The sequence below is a fragment of the Amblyomma maculatum genome, chromosome 3 (genome assembly GCF_055883805.1).
Source record: "Amblyomma maculatum isolate TAMU_Amacu chromosome 3, ASM5588380v1, whole genome shotgun sequence".
In the NCBI taxonomy this organism is placed as follows: domain Eukaryota; kingdom Metazoa; phylum Arthropoda; class Arachnida; order Ixodida; family Ixodidae; genus Amblyomma; species Amblyomma maculatum.
The window spans coordinates 4756372-4774655 of NC_139346.1; the positions used below are offsets into that span (position 1 = coordinate 4756372).

Below are 18284 nucleotides of genomic sequence, written 5' to 3' on the forward strand. Positions count from 1 at the left end.
AGGTCGCCAGGACTTGGTTCATCAACCGCGAGCCCCACACAACTAACTGGACCACCTTCAAACAGCAGTTCCGACAGTACTTCGCCGACCCGGCAGTTCGGACTGAGATCGCGAAGACCAAGCTCGCTTCACGCCGTCAAGGTCCTGATGAGCCATATGCGTCATACATAGAGGCCATACTTGCACTCTGCCGGCGTATTAGTCCCACCATGGCGGAACATGAACGAGTACACCCCGTCTTGAAAGGAATCAATTCTACGGCGTATAACATCCTAGTTGCTCAGAATCCTTCAACTATTGATTCCATTATTACGACCTGCCAACGCATCGACCAGCTGCAGTCCTCCCGATTGCAGCCCGCCAACGCTACTGGCCCGACCTATGCTGATCTCGACCTGCGGGCACTTATTCGAGCCATCATCCGCGAGGAGCTCCAGGCGCTCAAGCCTTTCTGTCGACACGGGTGCGAACAGTCTTCCGCAATATCTAATGACGCAGGTCTTCGCAGCATCATCAAAGAAGAGCTGGCAACAATCACCGAACCTATAACATTTGGCCCTCCGGCACCCCGCTCAGTACCGACTTACGCGCACGTCGCAGCATCCCCCCTCCTTTAGTTCCCCCGCCTCGACCGGCACCAAACTACAATCACGTCAATGCAGTAACGACGGCTCAACCTGCACCACCCTATTACGCACCTTCGCGCCCCTCCCTACAATTTGCTTATTACTGTGGCATTAGAGGACATATATCTCGCGTCTGTCGTGGCCGCCTCCAGAACGAGCGCCGTGGTTACGATACCTTTGAAAGTGACACCCCTCCAACGTCATATTATCAACGCCGGTTTACTCCAAGCCCACCTCGAAGGTCATCCCCACCTCCAGAATCCTCGTCGTAGCCTCGTGGAACCCATGCATCCCGACGTCGGTCCCTATCCCCATACCGCCGCTCAGTTTCCCCTCTCCGACCCGCAACAACTATCCCTGTCCGCCATCCGGAAAACTAAGCGTTGCAGTTTCCGGAGGTAAAACTGCACTCTGCGAACTTACCAAAAGTCCTCCAGATCGCCCGTATAATGTGATTTCTGTTTTCGCTGAAGGATTACCGGTCGAAGCATTGATTGATACAGGAGCTGCAATTTCTGTCATTCACGCTGATTTGTGCTACCGTTTGCGAAAAGTGACGACACCATATGATGGGCCTGAACTCCGTGGAGCAAATGTCGTCCCTTTGCGCCCTTTAGCAAAGTACACCGTACGAATGGTTATTGACGGCGTCCGCCATCATGTGCAGTTTGCTGTGCTCTCACCATGTGCGCATCTGATGATTTTAGGATGGGATTTTTTGTCAACCGCTTCGGCGTTAATTTCTTGTGGCGACCGTGTTATCCATATGACAGACAGCGATTTTTCATCTGAAGTTTCTGAACGACATCATCCCCTAGTTGCCGCCGCTGATACTGTTTTGCCTCCTCAGTGCGAAAAACTGCTTACCGTTGTTTCTGACCACATCACTGACGGGGACGTACTCATCGCACCATCTCATCGTCATCTTGCACGCGGTATCGCCTTCCCGTCTAGTCTTGTGAGGTTCTGCAACGGCTCAGCGACAGTAGCTGCCACTAACACTTCACGTGAATCCCTCGTGCTCCCAAAATGAACTTCTCTTCCCTGCATGGTGGATGTTCAACCTATATCCTTGATGGTGCTCACCGCCCCTCTGCCTCAGCGCCGTGTTTCACCAGACGTCTCTCTTTCTGTTCTCACAAAGACTATTAATCCTAACCTCACGCCGAACCAACGCCAAGAACTGCTGACATTGCTTCGACGCCACCAAGCCATTTTTGATGCCACTTCTCCACCACTGGGACGGACTAGTGTTGCGCACCATCGCATCATTACTGAAGGTAACTTTCGCCGACTGCCTTATCGGGTTTCCCTCTCTGAACGAAAAGTAATTGAAGAAAATGTAAATGACATGCTCCATCGCAATATTATTCGTCCCTCGACAAGCCCATGGTCCTCAGCAGTAGCGTTAGTTAAAAAAAAAGGACGGCTCGGTACGCTTTTGTGTTGATTACCGGGCACTCAACAAAATTACCCGCAAAGATGTATACCCAATGCCAAGAATTGATGACGCCCTTGACTCTCTCCAAGGCGCCGAATATTTCTCGACTTCGGACCTCCGCTCAGGTTATTGGCAAATACCTATGCACGAGGACGATAAAGAAAAAACCGCTTTCTCAACTCCCGATGGCCTTTACGAATTTAATGTTATGTCTTTCGGACTTTGTAACACACCAGCGACATTTGAAAGAATGATCGATACTGTGCTTCGTGGTCTAACATGGAGAACCTGTTTATGTTACTTGGATGACATTGTCATCTTTTCCTCAACTTTTAACGACCATCCCACGCGCCTGAATGAGGTCCTCACGTGTCTCGCTTCAGCGGGCCTTCAGCTCAACACCAAGAAGTGCCACTTTGCACAGAAGGAAATTAAAATATTGGGACATCTAGTCAGCCATGACGGCATTCGTCCAGACCCTGAAAAAATTATCGCGGTCTAGAACTTTGCTCGTCCACAACGGATTACAGAATTGCGCAGTTTTCTCGGCCTGGCGTCTTATTTCCGGCGTTTTATCAGGCATTTTGCAAGTATTGCTGCTCCACTTCATGAACTACTTAAAGCACGCAGCACTTTCGTGTGGACTGAACAGTGCGAAGCCGCTTTTAATAATCTGAAGCACGCCCTCACATCAGACCCTGTTCTTGGCCACTTCAGTGACAGCGCTCCAACCAACCATCCTGCACACTGATGCTAGTGGTCTCGGTCTTGGAGCTGTACTCCTGCAGCGCGATGCAACTTCGCGTGAGAAAGTGATTGCCTTCGCCAGTCGGACTATGACTCCAGCTGAGAAAAAACTACACCATTACCGAGCAGGAGCGCCTTGCCGTCGTCTGGGCTGTCCAAAAATTTCGCCCTTACCTATATGGTCGGCATTTCACAGTTGTGACCGATCACCATGCTCTTTGCTGGTTGTCTTCGCTCAAAAATTTGACAGGCCGACTTGGCCGTTGGATTCTACGCCTGCAAGAATACAATTTCGACGTCACTTATAAATCGGGTCGCCAACACCAAGACGCCGACGCCCTTTCTCGCTGTCCACTTTTGGAATCGGTTTGCTGTTTTTCTTCCCAATGCATTTCCACCTATGACCACAGCCGACGATCTCTTTCGCCGACGTATATCACAACAGTTTCATTTGATGACTCTGAAAACAAACACGCTCTCCGCTCACAGCAATTAGCCGATGCCTACTGCCGACCCATCATCGACCGCCTTATTGGCGCTTCGGACCCACCCAATGCTCGGCTTCGCCGACAACTTCGCAATTTTAAGCTCGAAGATGGCATCCTACTCCGCTTCGTGTATTGCCCTGATGAACTCGCTGGATCCCAGTCGTGCCGCGTGCGCTTCGTCCACGTATACTGGCGGCTCTCCACGATGACGCTACTGCAGGTCACCTTGGAGTTGACAAAACCTACGACCGAGTGAGAAAACGATTCTTTTGGCCTGGCTTATCTTCCTGCGTTGCCAAATACGTCGCATCCTGCCCTCTGTGCCAACGTCGCAAACGGCCGACGTCTTCGCCCGCTGGCCTTCTACAACCTGTTCCTTGTCCCGCCACGCCATTCGAGGTAGTCGGCATTGACTTATATGGTCCCCTACCTCTCTCCGATGGGTGTAACCATTGGATTATAACAGCTGGCGACCACCTCACACGCTACGCTGAGACAGCACCTGTACCGACTGGTTCCGCTCAAGAAGTAGCAAATTTCTTTTTGCAATCAATTGTATTGCGTCACGGCGCTCCTCGGGTGCTCCTAAGTGACCGCGGGACGGCCTTCTTATCGACAGTCGTTGCCGAAGTTCTTTACGCGTCATCCACCCTTCATAAGACAACCTCGAGCTACCATCCCCAGACTAACGGGCTGACTAACCGATTTCACCGCACCTTATCGGATATGATCTCCATGGACATCACACCGGATCATCGAAATTGGGACACTATTCTACCATTCGTCACTTTCACCTATAACACAGCAGTACAGCGGACTACCGGTTATTCTCCATTTTTCCTCGTTTATGGCCGTCCTCCCACTACAATTCTCGACGCTTCCTTCTTCTCTACGCCCGACTACTCCACATCGGTACCTACCCAGTTCTTATCTCGTGTGGCCAGATGCCGTCATCTTGCCCGCCTCAACACAGCAGCGTGCCAGGAAGACCGCAAGAGTCGCTACGATTCTACGCATCGCGTGGTCTCTTATCGTCCCGGTGACGAAGTACTGCTGTATACACCACTGCGCACCCCTGGCCTTAGTGACAAATTCCACCACCGCTACCTTGGTCCCTACGAGATTATTAGCCAAACTTCTCCAGTTAACTACAAAGTCACGCCTGTTGATCCCCCAGCCGATCGACGCCACCGTGGAACTGAAATTGTTCATGTTTCTCGCTTGAAACCGTTTGTGCGCCGCGGTACATCGGTTAATTAGGAGCGCTGGCCGCTTCCGGCCCCCCGGGCAGATTGTGTGAGCCTTCTGTGGACCTTCTTTCATTTGTACATGCCATGATCTTCTTCTTTCATTTGTACATACCATCATCATCGTCCCGCGGCGCCGGCTCCGGCGCGCGCCTGGGTTCGTGATCGGATTAAAACGCTAGACAAGGCTTGGCTGTCCTTGCCGTCACGACCTCGCCGTCTCGACCTAGCCTTCTTTTACAATATTAATTAGCAATTGATCATTGATTGGCATATGGCCATATAAGGCACGCATTCGCGCATACTGTGGTGGTGCTGTGTGATTGATCGAAACTTCCATGACGTCATCCCGTCTCGATCAATTAGAGCCGCTGCAAAAGCGGGAGACTTGCTGACGACAACGCGTCGTCTAGGTACACAAATCACGACTGCCACTTCAGACTAGCTAAAACAGTGTTCATTATGCGTTGAAACGTGGCCGGAGTGAAGCAAAGCCCAAACGGAAGCACCTTACATTCGTATAGACCATCGGGTGTCACGAAGGCCGTTTTCTCGCGGTCCCGCTTGTCCATCTCTATTTGCCAATATCAACGTTTCAGATCTAAGGAAGAAAAGAATCCGGCGTCGCGGAGTCGGTCAAGCGCATCATCGATCCTGGGGAGTGGATATAGGTCTTTCTTAATACAATTGTTCAGACTCCGGTAATCGACGCAGAATCGCAACGTGTAGTCTTTATTTTTTCTCCAGAACCACGGGAGAAGCCCACGAACATGTGGACGGCTGTATAACATCGTCAGAAAGGATTTTGCCTACTTGCGTTGTAGTAGCCTCCCGCTCTGCAGGCGAAAAACGGTATGAACGCTGGCAAACTGATGGTGTGGCGGAACCGGTGGAGATGCGATGTCTTGGCTACCGGCGTACTTCCGACCATGAAGTTCGTTGCGAAGCAATCTTTAAAATCAACTAGCAGGAACGACAGAAGGTTATTCTGATGAGGTGACAAGCCCGGGCTGATTTTAAACTTCTGAAGGGCGTTACATGGTGCGGCATCGCCACGAAAATTCATCTCCATGGGGCACAGGTTCGGCAACGCATCCGCGTCGTGGAGGAAGGCGACAGCCGTTTCCTAGGCGAGGTGCCGAATTTCATTGGTTAAATTCGTCAGGAAAACAGTCGCACAGCCGTTATTCAGTTCGACAAGACTACATGCGGTAGCCCCTCCCTTTTCGAGCAACAGCGAAGAGTGACTGTCCGCAATACCTTCGTAGTCGTGAAACGAGTCATTCCTCACTAACACCAGCACACCAAACTATGGTGGCAGCCTTACGTCGTCTTCGACAGTACGCAGAGCATTGACTCCTGGATCTTCTGCGTCACTGTTCGCCACAGTTTGCTTCCTCGAAAATGTGACTCGCACCCATGGAGGAAGGAAACAACTTAGGAGAGGCCCTTGCCATTCCCAATTCATTGGAAAAAGTGTGGCGGAAGTGACGTCAAAATTTATGATGAGCCAAGTCGGGCCATTAGTAACGCTGACGCCGTTCCTGTGAAAACTCGGGCCACTAGCAACAGCGTTGCTAAGGGCCCTAGGTACGTGAGCGTCGCGGAGAAAGAGAATGCGAAGGGTAAAGGAGGAGGAGAGACGTTGCAGCGTCCGGTCGCGGCGCGGCCGCGTCGGCTTCAAAAAAGTGACGCCAGGGCTTCTCCTAAGTTCTTTCCTTCCTCCATGCTCGCGCCTCATGTAGGTCGATAACAGCCCAGTTCGCCTGGAGAAAGACGAGACCCAGGATCAAGTCCCTCGAACACTCGCACAAGACGACGAATTCGCCTACGTAGGTGAAAGCGCGGATACCGATCTGGGCTGTGCACCTTTTGGCTGGGCTAATGAGGTGATTTTTGTAAAAAGGTATTCAGCGCTACACAAAGACAAGAGCCCTGCAAGAAAACACAGGACGGGCGCTAACCAGTCCTTTCTTGAGACAGGTGGTGATGAAGTTTGCTCAGCAGGTGATGACTGCTATTGCGCTCATGATCTTCAAGGTGTCCGGTTTGACGGATGAAGCACAAAAAGAGGGACCAAGAGTAGAAGAAAGTTCGCTTAACAAAACACGTTGCTGGGCTAGTTGGTGAAGCATGTTTTCGTAAAAAGATATTCAGCGCTCGAACCATGGCGTCAAAACTTTGCTCACTTCCTGGGTGAGGGCCTGGCTCATCACCGAATAATCTACACCAGCGTGAAGTAAAGCGATAGCGTCAGAACCATCAATTGTCACACCCAAATCAGAGGTAGCGCGTTGGATGCTGTCGCTACCCTGCCCCTGTGAGAAAACAGCGTTTCGGCGTATCGGCGGCGGAGGATCTTCAGTTTTCCCGACAGTAGCGGCCTTGCTTCCGGAGACCATTGGAATTAGGTTTGCCGACGTGGACTTGGAGAGCGCCGCTCATGATAGATGGCGGCTCGGCGAGGGCTTGGGGAACGGTAATGTAGAGAAGACGACGAGCTAGACACATAGCGGCCGTATGTCCCAGGCCTCTGACGGGCCGACAGATGCGCTTCGATTTCGAATGATTGTTCGCCGTTTCTTGGGCAAGGGTCGTCGGGCGCGTAATCACGTAGACCAACTCAGCGGCATGGGCCTATCCTGTAAAGATGACCCGTCTCACCACAGTGGTAGCCGAGGGGCAACCGGTCTGGTGCACGCCACACTTCACATTTCCGTGGCCGCTGATATAGGCTGGTCGAGTAAGCACACGGGCAAAACGAGTCTGCTGCACTGCTTGAGTCGCGGCATTGGAACTGAAGTAAAACTTGTTTCTGGGCTAGTTGGTTCATGATAGTACGGGAGAAAAGTAAGCGCAAAGAAGACGAACACAAGGCAGGAGACAAAAAGCGCGTTGTCCTGTCTCATGCCTTGTGTTCGTCTTCATTGCGCTTACTTTTCTCCCTGTAATAGAAAATACATCTGGGTTAGTTGGTATGGTGACATGATAGAAAAACAGCGCAACAGACGTGGACGGAGGTGAAGAACAAACAGGCCCGTCCTGTTTGTTCTTCACCTCCGTCCACGTCTGTAGCGCTGTTTTTCTATCATGTCACTTTTCTCCCTTACGATCGCGGTATTGACATGGCAGCATTGTGCTGGCGCCTGGCAGAGGACAGATGCATATGTAGGTCTGACGTAAGTCTGGCTAGAATCCTCAGGGAGTTGTTGCTGCGCTGCTAGGCGCACCTCATCCCGGACGACATCCGACAGCGATGTAATAAAAGGCACGCTGGAAGGCAGCTTGAAGGCTTGTAGTTCCTCACTGACGATCTACCTGATTAGCTGAAACTGCTGGAAGATATATATAGAGGGTGCACAGCAACCATAGTTCTGCATAAAGAAAGGAACGAAATTCCTATAAAGAAAGGTGTTAGGTAGGGAGACACGATCTCTCCAGTACTATTCACAGCTTGCTTAGACGTATTCAGAGACTTGGAATGGGAGGTGTTAGGGTTATTAGTAGATGGAGAATACCTCAGTATTCTGCGATTTGCTGATGTCATTGCCTTGCTAAGTACATTAGGGGATGAATTGCAAAGAATGATGATGACCTAGACAGGAAAAATAAAAAGGTAGGCCCGCAAAATCAATATGCAGAAGACTAAGGTAATGTAAATAGCCTAGGGAAAGAACAGCAGTTTACGTTAGGTATACGAAGCACTGGAGGTATAGTAGGCGAATATGTCTATTCAGGACAGGCAGTAACAGCAGACTTTGGTCATCTGATGAGAAGAGAGGAGTCGATGGAGAAAGATTTGATGTTGGGAAAGGTTGAGGGTCGCCGGAGAAGGGGTAGGCAGCGAACGCGATGGTTAGATGGCGTCCTCGAGGCACTGCAGAGGAAGTTATGTGATGTTGGGAAGATGGTGGGAGACCGGAAAGCGTGGCGTGACACGGTCCATAGGGTCACGAAGAGTCTGACACGACTGAACGCCTGAACTGAACTGAACTGAGTAACAGCAGAGTGCAGCGGTGGCGTAGTGGTAGAACATCCGCCTCGCATGCAAGAGGACCGGGTTCAAGTCCCAGTGCCACGCAATTCTCCACCGTATGACTAAAAATAAAAAATCCGCGTGTTGACGGAAGTGCATAAACAGGTTTGGGGTGCGACCTGATGCCGGTGAACACCTTCGGAAACGCACTCCCTGACCAGAGCAGGAGTTGGCTACCCTGGTACAGTAAATGGTCGCAACCTGTCATGATTAGTTACATAAACCCCAGGCCCTCAGTCACCAGCGGCTGCGGAACAACTGACCCCGGCGGCGGTCAGACCTGTGACGCAGCAGGGGGTGCTAAGAACGTCTGGCTCCGCTGGACAAGCAGCCTTTGGAAACTGACTCTGGCACCGTTTAACGCTAGAACCCTAGCTAGTGAAGCTAGTTTAGCAGTGCTGTTACAGAAACTACGGTGTATGAAATGGGATGTCATAGGGCTTAGGGAGGCTAGGAGGCCGAATGAGGCATATACTGTACTGAAGGATGGGCATGTACTGTGTTATCGAGGCTTACCGGAGTGGCGACAACTAGGAGTAGGTTTCCTTGTCAGTAAGTACATAGCGGGTAATATAGATGAATTCTATACTATTAAAGAGATGGTGGCAGGCAACGTAATCAGGGCTAATAAGCGGTATAAACTGAAGGTTGACAGGCCTATGCACCTACATGTAGTTATGATGACCAGGCAGATGAATGCTTCTACGAAGATGTAAAGATGTAGAATCAGCAATGCGAAAGATAAAGACGCAGTATACTGTATTAATGGGCGACTTCAACGCCAAGGTAGGGAAAAAGCAGGCAGGAGACCAGGCAGTAGGTGAATATGGCATTGGCTCTAGGAATAGCAGGGGGGACTTAATAGTTGAGTTTGCAGAGCGCAATAACATAAGAATCATGAATCATACCTTCTTCAGCAAACGGAAGAACCGGAAATGGACTTGGAAAAGTCCTAACGGGGAGACTAAAAATGAAATCGACTTCATACTGTGTTCCACCCCCGCCATTATGCAAGATGTAGAGGTAATCGGGACAGTGCGATGCAGTGACCACAGGATGGTGAGGTCCCGAGAAAGAAACCCGTCAACGAATTAGCAGTGAGGGGGAGGGCAGAAAAGTTCAGGATCTCACTACAGCATAAATATTCAGCTCTAACCGAGGACGGGGACATTACCCTAGAAGCAATGAACAATAATTTCAGAGATATCATTACTAAGTGCGCTGTAGAAGTAGGCGGTAGGATAGTTAGGATACCGGTAAGCTGTCTAAGGAGACGAAATATTTCATTAAGAATCGCCGGAGTATGAAAGCTTCCAATCCAACAGACCCTATAGAATTGGCCGAGATATCAAAGCTAACCAATAAGCGCAAGGTGGCCTATATAAGCAAGTATAACATTGAGCATAGGGAAAAACCAGATGTATGCGATAAGAGACAAGGCGCGCAACGTCATCATGAATATGGAGAAAATAGTCAAAGTAGCCAAGGAGTTCTATACAGATCTCTACAGTAGCCAAAGTAGTTACGACCATAATGAGATTGGCTTTAGGGAAAAACAGTGAGACGTTCCACCAGTGACGAAGGACGAGGCCAAGAAAGCATTAGAAACTTTGAAAGGGGGACATCAGCTGGAGAAGATCAGATAACTACAGATTTGTTGAAGGACGGGGGGATGTCGTGCTAGAAAAACTGGCCACCCTGTATACGCAGTGCCTGGTGTCATCGACGGTACCGGAAGCATGGAAGAATGCAAACATTATCCTCATTCACAAGAAAGGGGACTCTAAGGACCTTAAAAATTACACGAATCAGCTTACTGTCTGTTGCGTATAAGGTATTTACTAAGGTAAGCGCTAATAGAATCAGGAGAACCTTAGACTGCATTCAAGCAAATGATCAAGCAGGTTTTCGGAAACGGTACTCTGCTATCGATCATATCCATACCATCAACCAGGTGATAGAAAAATGCTCAGAATATAACCAGCCCTTATACATAGCAATCCTTCATTACGAAAAGGCATTTCACTCAGTTGAAACCTCGGCGGTGATGCAGGCATTGCGAAATCAGGGGGTAGACGAGCCGTACGTGAAAGTGCTGGAAGATATATATAGTGGCTGCACAGCAACCGTAGTTCTGCATAGAGAAAGTACAAAATTCCCATAAAGAGGGTAGTTAGGCAAGGAGACACAATCTCCCCATTACTATTCACAGCTTGCTTAGAGGAAGTATTGAGAGACTTGGAATGGGAGCACTTAGGGATAAGCGTAGATGGAGAATACCTCAGTAATCTGCGATTTGCTGATGACATTGCCTTGCTAAGCAACTCGGGGGATGAACTGCGAGTAATGATTGATGGCCTAGAGATGAAAAGTAGATACGTAGGCTTGAAAATTAATATGCAGAAGACTAAGGTAATGTTCAACAGCCTCGGGAAGGAACAGCAGTTTGCATTAGGTAGCGAAATACTGGAAGTAGTAAACGAATATTTCTACTTAGGACAGGTAGTAACCGCAGATCCGGACCATGAAAAGGAAATAACGAGAAGAATAAGATTGGGATGGAGCGCATTTGGCAAGCACTCGCAGAATATGACTAGCAGCTTACCGGTATCGCTCAAGGGGAAAATATACAACTGTTGCATCTTACCAGTACTCACCTATGGGGCTGAAACGTGGAGGCTAACCAAGAGGGTTCTACTTAAGTTGAGGACAACGCAGAGGGCTATGGAACGAAAAATGGTAGAGGTAACATTAGGAGATAGGAAGCGTGCAGAGTGGGTCAGAGAAATAACTCAAGTTATCGGCCTTCTAGCGGAAATTAAGAAGAAGAAATGGACATGGGCAGGACATGTAGTGCGAAGAGAGGAGGATAACCGATCGTCGCTTAGGGTAACAAACTGGATTCCAAGGGAAGGAAAGCGTAGCAGGGGGCGGCAGAAAGTTAGGTGGGCGGATGAGGCTAAGAAGTTCGCAGGGGTCAAGTGGATGCAGCTAGCAGAGAACCGGGTTAAGTGGAGAAGTATGGGAGAGGCCTGCGCCCTGCAGTGGGTATAGTCAGGCTGATGATGATGATTATGATGAGTAACCGCAGATCCAGACAAGGAAAGGGAAATAACAAGGAGAATAAGACTAGGATGGAGCGCATTTGGCAAGCACTCCCTGATTATGACTAGCAGCTTACCGGTATCACTCAAGAGGAAAGTATACAACAGTTGCATCTTACCTGTACTTACCTATGGGCTTGAAACGTGGAAGCTAACAAAGAGAGTTCTACTTAAGTTGAGGACACGCAGAGGGCTATGGAAAGAAAAATGGTAGGGATAACGTTAAGGGATAGGAAACATGCAGAGTGGGTCAGAAAAATAACTCAAGTCACTGACATTCTAGTCGAAATCAAGAAGAAGAAATGGGCATGGGCAGGACATTTAGCGCGAAGTAAGGACAACCGATGGTCGCTTAGGGCAACAAACTGGATTCCAAAGGAGGGAAAGCGTAGCAGTGGCGGCAGAAAATTAGGTGGGCGGATGAGGTTACTAAGATCGCAGGTGTCATGTGGATGCCGCTCGCACAGAACCGGGTTAATTGGAGGAATATGGGAGAGGCCTTCACCCTGCAGTGGGTAGAGTCAGGATGATGATGATGATGATGATGATGATGATGATGATGATGATGGGGAAAACAGCCCCATTGCTCCCTAGCGGCAACGAAGAAGCGTGCTTTCATCCCGATTGCAATGCCAGGCTCGTTGCAGGAGCGGTGTCTCCATGGTGGTCGACTCAGTGAGGAATTCGGCAGCAGTACCCGGTGGACTGCGGACAAGACCAGCAGAAAGCTCCTGCTTGACCCCACGCATGAGGTAGCGAAGCTTCTTCTCCTCCGACATGGAGGGGTTGGCACGCTTGGAGAGGCGCGTTTCATGCCCTCAACATACATACGGACGCTTTCGTTAATCCGCTGGTGGCGGGAGTGAAGCGCAGCTTCCGCTTTCTCCCGGCGGTCTGCGTTGTAGAATGCAGCTATCAGATTTCTGTGAAATGTCTCCTAGGTGGACAGATTGTTCTCGTGGTTCTCTAACCATGTTCTAGAGTAGTCCTCAAGCGCAAAAACCTGGTTATGGAGCTTACGGTCGTCGCTCCAGTATGACATAGAGGAGAATGAACTGGAGCATAAAATAGGCATAAGCGTGAAGTATAAATATCGCTGTAATTGTAAGGCGGCGCAACTAAAACGGACTTTATCCCTGCGATTCAGTGCGGCTGAAGAATCTTATTCTAGAGGTAAACGTTTGATTGGATGAGGTAGATGTAAGAGAGGCTCTCATCATTTATGTAGATTGGCGGCGCCTGGACAAGCAGAGCCGCAATTTCAGGCTAAACCATGCGCAATGTCTGGCGCCTCCGGCAGGCATTACCACAGAGGCTCTTTGAGAGACTCTGCTACTCTCTTTTCAGTGGGATACACAGCAGGTGAAATTACAACAGACCGCTTTGGGTGAATAGCACCCAGCGATGTGATCCTGCCTGGTTACATCGCTTATTTCAGGGGTTCATGGACTGGGTCGTAATCCACCCAAGCGCAGTCGTACAAAGGAAAGCTGCTTTCTCAGAAAGTTCGTAGAAACAAACGTTCCGCCTGATCCGAGTATCGAACCGCCTTTCTGGGGCAGTGCTCTACCAACTAAGCTAATCAGATGGCAGTGCGAAAGTGAATGGATTCGAAGTGGGTATGATGTTTGTCGAATATTTGGGAGAATCCCCCAAGGTGGAGTAGATATCTAATAAATTACTCATTGACATCACGGCTAGTAAGGAAAGCTTGCTTAGAAACTTCGTAGTTAAAAAAATTCGTCCTGATGCGAGGATCGAACCAGGGACCACGGCGTTCGCCTTCCTTACAGTGCAGCATTAAGGCCCGCACCTCACAAGTGATCTGGCTAGAAAGCCCCTTTTTGGTGCCACATTCTGTACAAGTGCTTTCTTTGGGCTATTTCATTCATAGCTATTGTTCATTGTGAAGACCAGTGCGAGAGAAAAAAAATTACAAGGGTTCAACGCTGCTGAACCAGATATTCAGCGAAAGCATTAGCTGCAGGTGACCGAGCGTTCTTCTCTTTTTCTTCTTCCTCAGCCCTCATATAAAGCCCCGCTTTAACCAACCGATATGAACTTGCCTTAGTGGCCGGGGTAACGTGAATGCATCCAGGGTCCTAACAGGCTGATTCTGACATAACCGTCCCATGTGAAACGAGAGACCCAAGTTGGCAGCTCCTGCCAGTCCGCGTATAAAGAGCCGCTTTAACCAAGCCGATGAACGTGCCTGACCGCTTGAGTTGGGAGCCCATCTCTATCACGTGTGGTGTGACGTCACGCGCTGCGCCGCGGCTGTGACCGCGCTACGCCGACCGCTTGAGTTGGTAGCCCAGCTCTCACCCTAGTGTCACGTGGGGTGTGACGCTACAGCGTCACGTGGGTAAGAGGTGGCTACCGACCGCGCTACGCTGAAGGCTCTAAACCTAGAGTAGATTAAACCTAGATTAAAATGGCATGGCAGGAATAAAGCCCACGTCCAGCTGTTTCTTACGCAGTCCTCAGAGCCAACTTCAACACTATGCGGCGGCGTGGCTGCCAAAAGGCAATGCTCGCAGGCCGGCTCAACAAGGTTGAGCTTTTATTGCGAAAGCATACTACTCTTCGAGCCTTCTGCGTAGCCACGTCTTACCCACGTGACGCTGTGACGTCACACCCCCCGTGACACTAGCTGGGCTACCAACGCAAGCAGTAGGCAGGAGCTGCCAACTTGTGTCTCTCGTTTCACATGTGACTGTTATGTCAGAATCAGCCTGCTAGGACCCTGGCACTCACGTTATCCCTATAGGCCACTAAGGCACGTTCATACGGCTTGTTTAAAGCGGGGCTTTATATGAAAAAAGGACGCTCGGTCACCAGCAGCTAATGCTTTCGCTTAATATTTGGTTCAGCAGCGTTGAACCCTTGTAATTTTTTTGAGTGAGGTTTAGCCATTCTTATGGAGATTGAAACCTCACATCTTCCCGAATAGAGTGCATGCTCAGACTATGAGCGTGGTGAGGTGAGCGTTTAATTGACTGTTCTGACTTGCGGTCAGTCTATTTTGAAAAAGCATGCGTGAGTACTTTGTCTTCAGTGCGGCAGCCGCCGATGACTTGCAAGACGATCTCGCAAGAAACACCAGCCGTGCAAGGGGCTTCGCAAAACGTTCGAGTGGCACAGTCTCAGGAGGCGCTCGTCACTCAGTCGCCACTGGGCGATCTTCAGCGCCCTCCGCCGTTCGGAGTCCGCGGCGATGCACAGACTCACCCACTCGGGACGCGCAGCGCGCCCTCACCCGCCGCACGCGCGTCTTCACAAGAGTGCTAAGAGGCACCTCGACATAGTGCACCACGCCCGCGAGATCACGGCGGTGCCGCAGGCGTCATTCAGAGTCCGAGCCGGCGTCAGATTCGCTGACCACGCCCAGACGACGTCCAAGGGCGCGCAGCTTGTGAACCACTTCTTCCTGCACCAGGTTGAAGCACATGGCAATCAGCGCCAACCCGACCAGCAGGTAGAGCGAGCAGATGACCAGCTTCTCCTGGGAGCCGCTATCCGAGACCACGGTGTCCCCGGGCACCAGGTCTCCGAAGCCAATGGTGCTCAGCGTCACGAAGCAGAAGTAGGAGCCGTCCAAGTAATTCCAGTCCTCCCAGACGGAGAACAGCACCGCGCCACCACAGATGTAGCCACCGATGATGGTCATGCAGAGCAGTATGGGCACAGTCACACGTGGCCGCTCCTCGTCGAGAAACGGGTCACCATAAGCGCCGAGCTTCGCCTGCAACGGAGATGAACATTTTTTTACACAACCGGAGACGCACACTTCTTTACACAAACGCCTCCTTAAGAATATGACGCGATAGGGGACCTTCCGGTGTGAAATCGATATAGACGCCCAGTTTGCATCACCCTCAGCTGATATTCGCAAACGTCGAACCAATTTTTTCACCGAACCAGGTGCAAACGAAGTCGTTTAAAAAGTCCATAACTATATGGCAACAAAGTACTAAAGCAGACAGGTCGGCCAATCAGAACAGTTAAACAAATACGAATGTTTGCCTCGTCACACAAGTATCTACGAAGGCGGCCCTTCTATTTTGTGCAAGTCGGCCGCTGTCCTAAGGAGTTGCCCGTTTGTATCAGGAATTCGGAAGGTTCTCGTAATGCATACGCAATTCAAGGAGAAGGTTCTTTTGCTCTTCATTTAAAATCTTTGGAGCTTTATAAATTTTTGCTAATAAATTTAGTGCGCAAAGCAATGGTTGAGGAGCTTGGTTGATAGTTGAATGGTTGATCCCAGGAGCTTTCTTTCAGGATTCGCACTTCCTATAAGCGTGCGATGCAAATGCTTGAGGTTGTGTAGGATTCCGCAAATCTCATTAATTATTTTGAATGACAAACTGCACAGGCTGATTCCTTAATGTTTGTGCAGTGTTCAGGTGATGCCGGTGCACCAGAAGGCTGATGCGACCATGCAGTCTGAATGCGACCAAGTGTGCGCTAAATAAAGCTTCCTGGCTTACATTCATTATGGACAGATCTTAGACACCGATTATGCGGGTATTAGATAGTTTTAGCACTGCGTACGTAAGCATACGCAGAACCCTTGCGTACGTAGGCGTGCTGCTTACTGCGCATGCGTCATATGCATCACAATTCTTGCGTACTGCGTTGCTCGCGTACGCAGAAATCTTTACCTTTGCGTGCGTTCGCTGAACCGTCTGCGTGTTGCTCTCGCGTATGAGAAAGAGATACGTTTGGCCGCGCATGATATGGCAGCGCTTTTCATTGCAGGAGATGATTTGTTGCTCCGCTATAGAGGGCGCACAAATTGTTTTCTATGAACGCTCCAACTTCTAGCTGGTGTATTTCGTCGCCAGGATCTCTGGAAGCAGTAAGTACCAAGTTTCCCATGGGCTTTTCAAGAATATGTGGAAGCGAAAGATTTCAAAGCCATTTTATGTCTTCACGGGGGCACCTATGATTTTGTTTTTGGTATAGAGCAGCTACAAACATCCAAGAACAGACTGTGAAAATATAAAATGCCATTTCAAAGGCGGAGTATCTATATAACGCTGCGTGACTTATAGGGGTACGAGCTGGTAGGGATCTTAGAAAACATGTAAACACAACTTACCGCAATATCTTTCTTGTTTAGTACAGTACCAATGGAAGCTGCCTATCATTAAATGTTGGCGAGTGCTTTGAATAAATGTGTGACAAAGTATGCTGAGTCCTTGCGCGGGTAATCTATTTATAAACGGCTCTAAAATATGTGTTGTGAAGCCGCACATGCCGCACACACGCTCGCTATGCGCTGGGTGCTTCTCCCAATCGCAGAAGCTTCTCGTATACAGCTGCCGTATGTACTAAATTTTCTTAATACCTTTCATTCGAATTAAGCAGCTCATAGACAAAACTACATTCAAAAGGCATTTTTAAACTTCGGAGGGGAACGGTTGATTGTAGCAGACGGCGGCGCAGCCGACGCTCTATTCGATCGCAGACGACGCCGGCGACCGCGAATGACATTCGTGTGAGCAGACGGACTGTTGGTCGTCTGCTGTTGTGCACGGTTCGTTTTTCGTGCCGAGCGATGACTGCTTTTAGCTTAAAAGCTTGTATCATTTGAGCGGTCGCCTTTAAGAGGAAATGTTGAAACTTTCGGAAGAGCAGACAGCTAAATCTCAGGCGTATGCAGGTTTTTACAACGCAGATTCATCGAGGCGCGTTAAATATTGTTTGGCTCCAAAAAAGCTGTAGCATATTTTGTCATACTTTTTCTTCAGAACATTCGCTAACTTTTAACCATCTTCCGTGTTCATCGGGGCTGGCCTAAACCGGAAAATTATTTTGGTAAGTTTTCTTTGCCTATGGGCCATGGTGTCGACTTTTACGGCATGCGTTTCGTGGCATTTTAAATATACTCCGCCTCTCTAATGAGACTTCGTATAGTTTCGCAGTGTATTCTCCGAGGTTCATAGTTACTTTGCACTGAATGATGACATCATAGGCGCACTGTTAACTCGGAAAACTGCTTTGGCATATGACATTGTTTCTTTCGGAAAAACGGTTTGCTTCTTCGAATTTTAAATTCGCACGGGGTTGTATTGTTAATTTTCGTTTTCTACTACGTTTGCTGGGGGTAGTGCTCCGATTCGGTTAAAGTTATTAATTATATCCTCATCCTCTGTAACAACGACGAACCAAATCAGCACCTTTGCAGCATGAGTTCCATCTCTCGCCTGTCGGAAAAACAAAGAAGCAGGAGTTCCTGCGCTGGAAAATTCAGTTCTTGAATGGCTGCGAGATGGCACTGCACAGGCTACTGCGCTTGCCGCGTTAGCTTTCAGACCCCTGCGTACGTATACGCTTCCGCCCTACTAAAAGTCTTTCTGTGCCATGTACGCGACCGTGGCGTAGCGTTCCGCAAAGTACGTTGGCTGTGCGTACGTAGCGTTCACTACGCAGTACTAAAACTCTCTATTGTATAAATGCAAAGGGATGAAATATCATCACCTGCTGGTACCCTGTGGAGCTGTGAGCGTGTCCTCCTTACGTGTGAACGGCAGAAGAGGAAGCACATCATCAGTGTACCGGCTCGACCTTGCTTCCATGATTTATGCTT

At 49.5% G+C, this 18284-nt stretch overlaps 1 protein-coding gene across 1 annotated transcript in view; it reads right to left on the reverse strand.

Moving 5' to 3' along the window:
• Nucleotides 1–15035: 15035 nt before the first annotated feature.
• The window catches only part of LOC146194144 (TWiK family of potassium channels protein 7-like), a 239892-nt gene continuing 236643 nt past the window's right edge, over nt 15036–18284 (reverse strand). The window contains exon 3 of the mRNA XM_084597261.1: nt 15036–15434. Within this exon, the coding sequence (XP_084453387.1) occupies nt 15036–15434 (399 nt within the window). The remainder of the gene's footprint in view (nt 15435–18284) is intronic.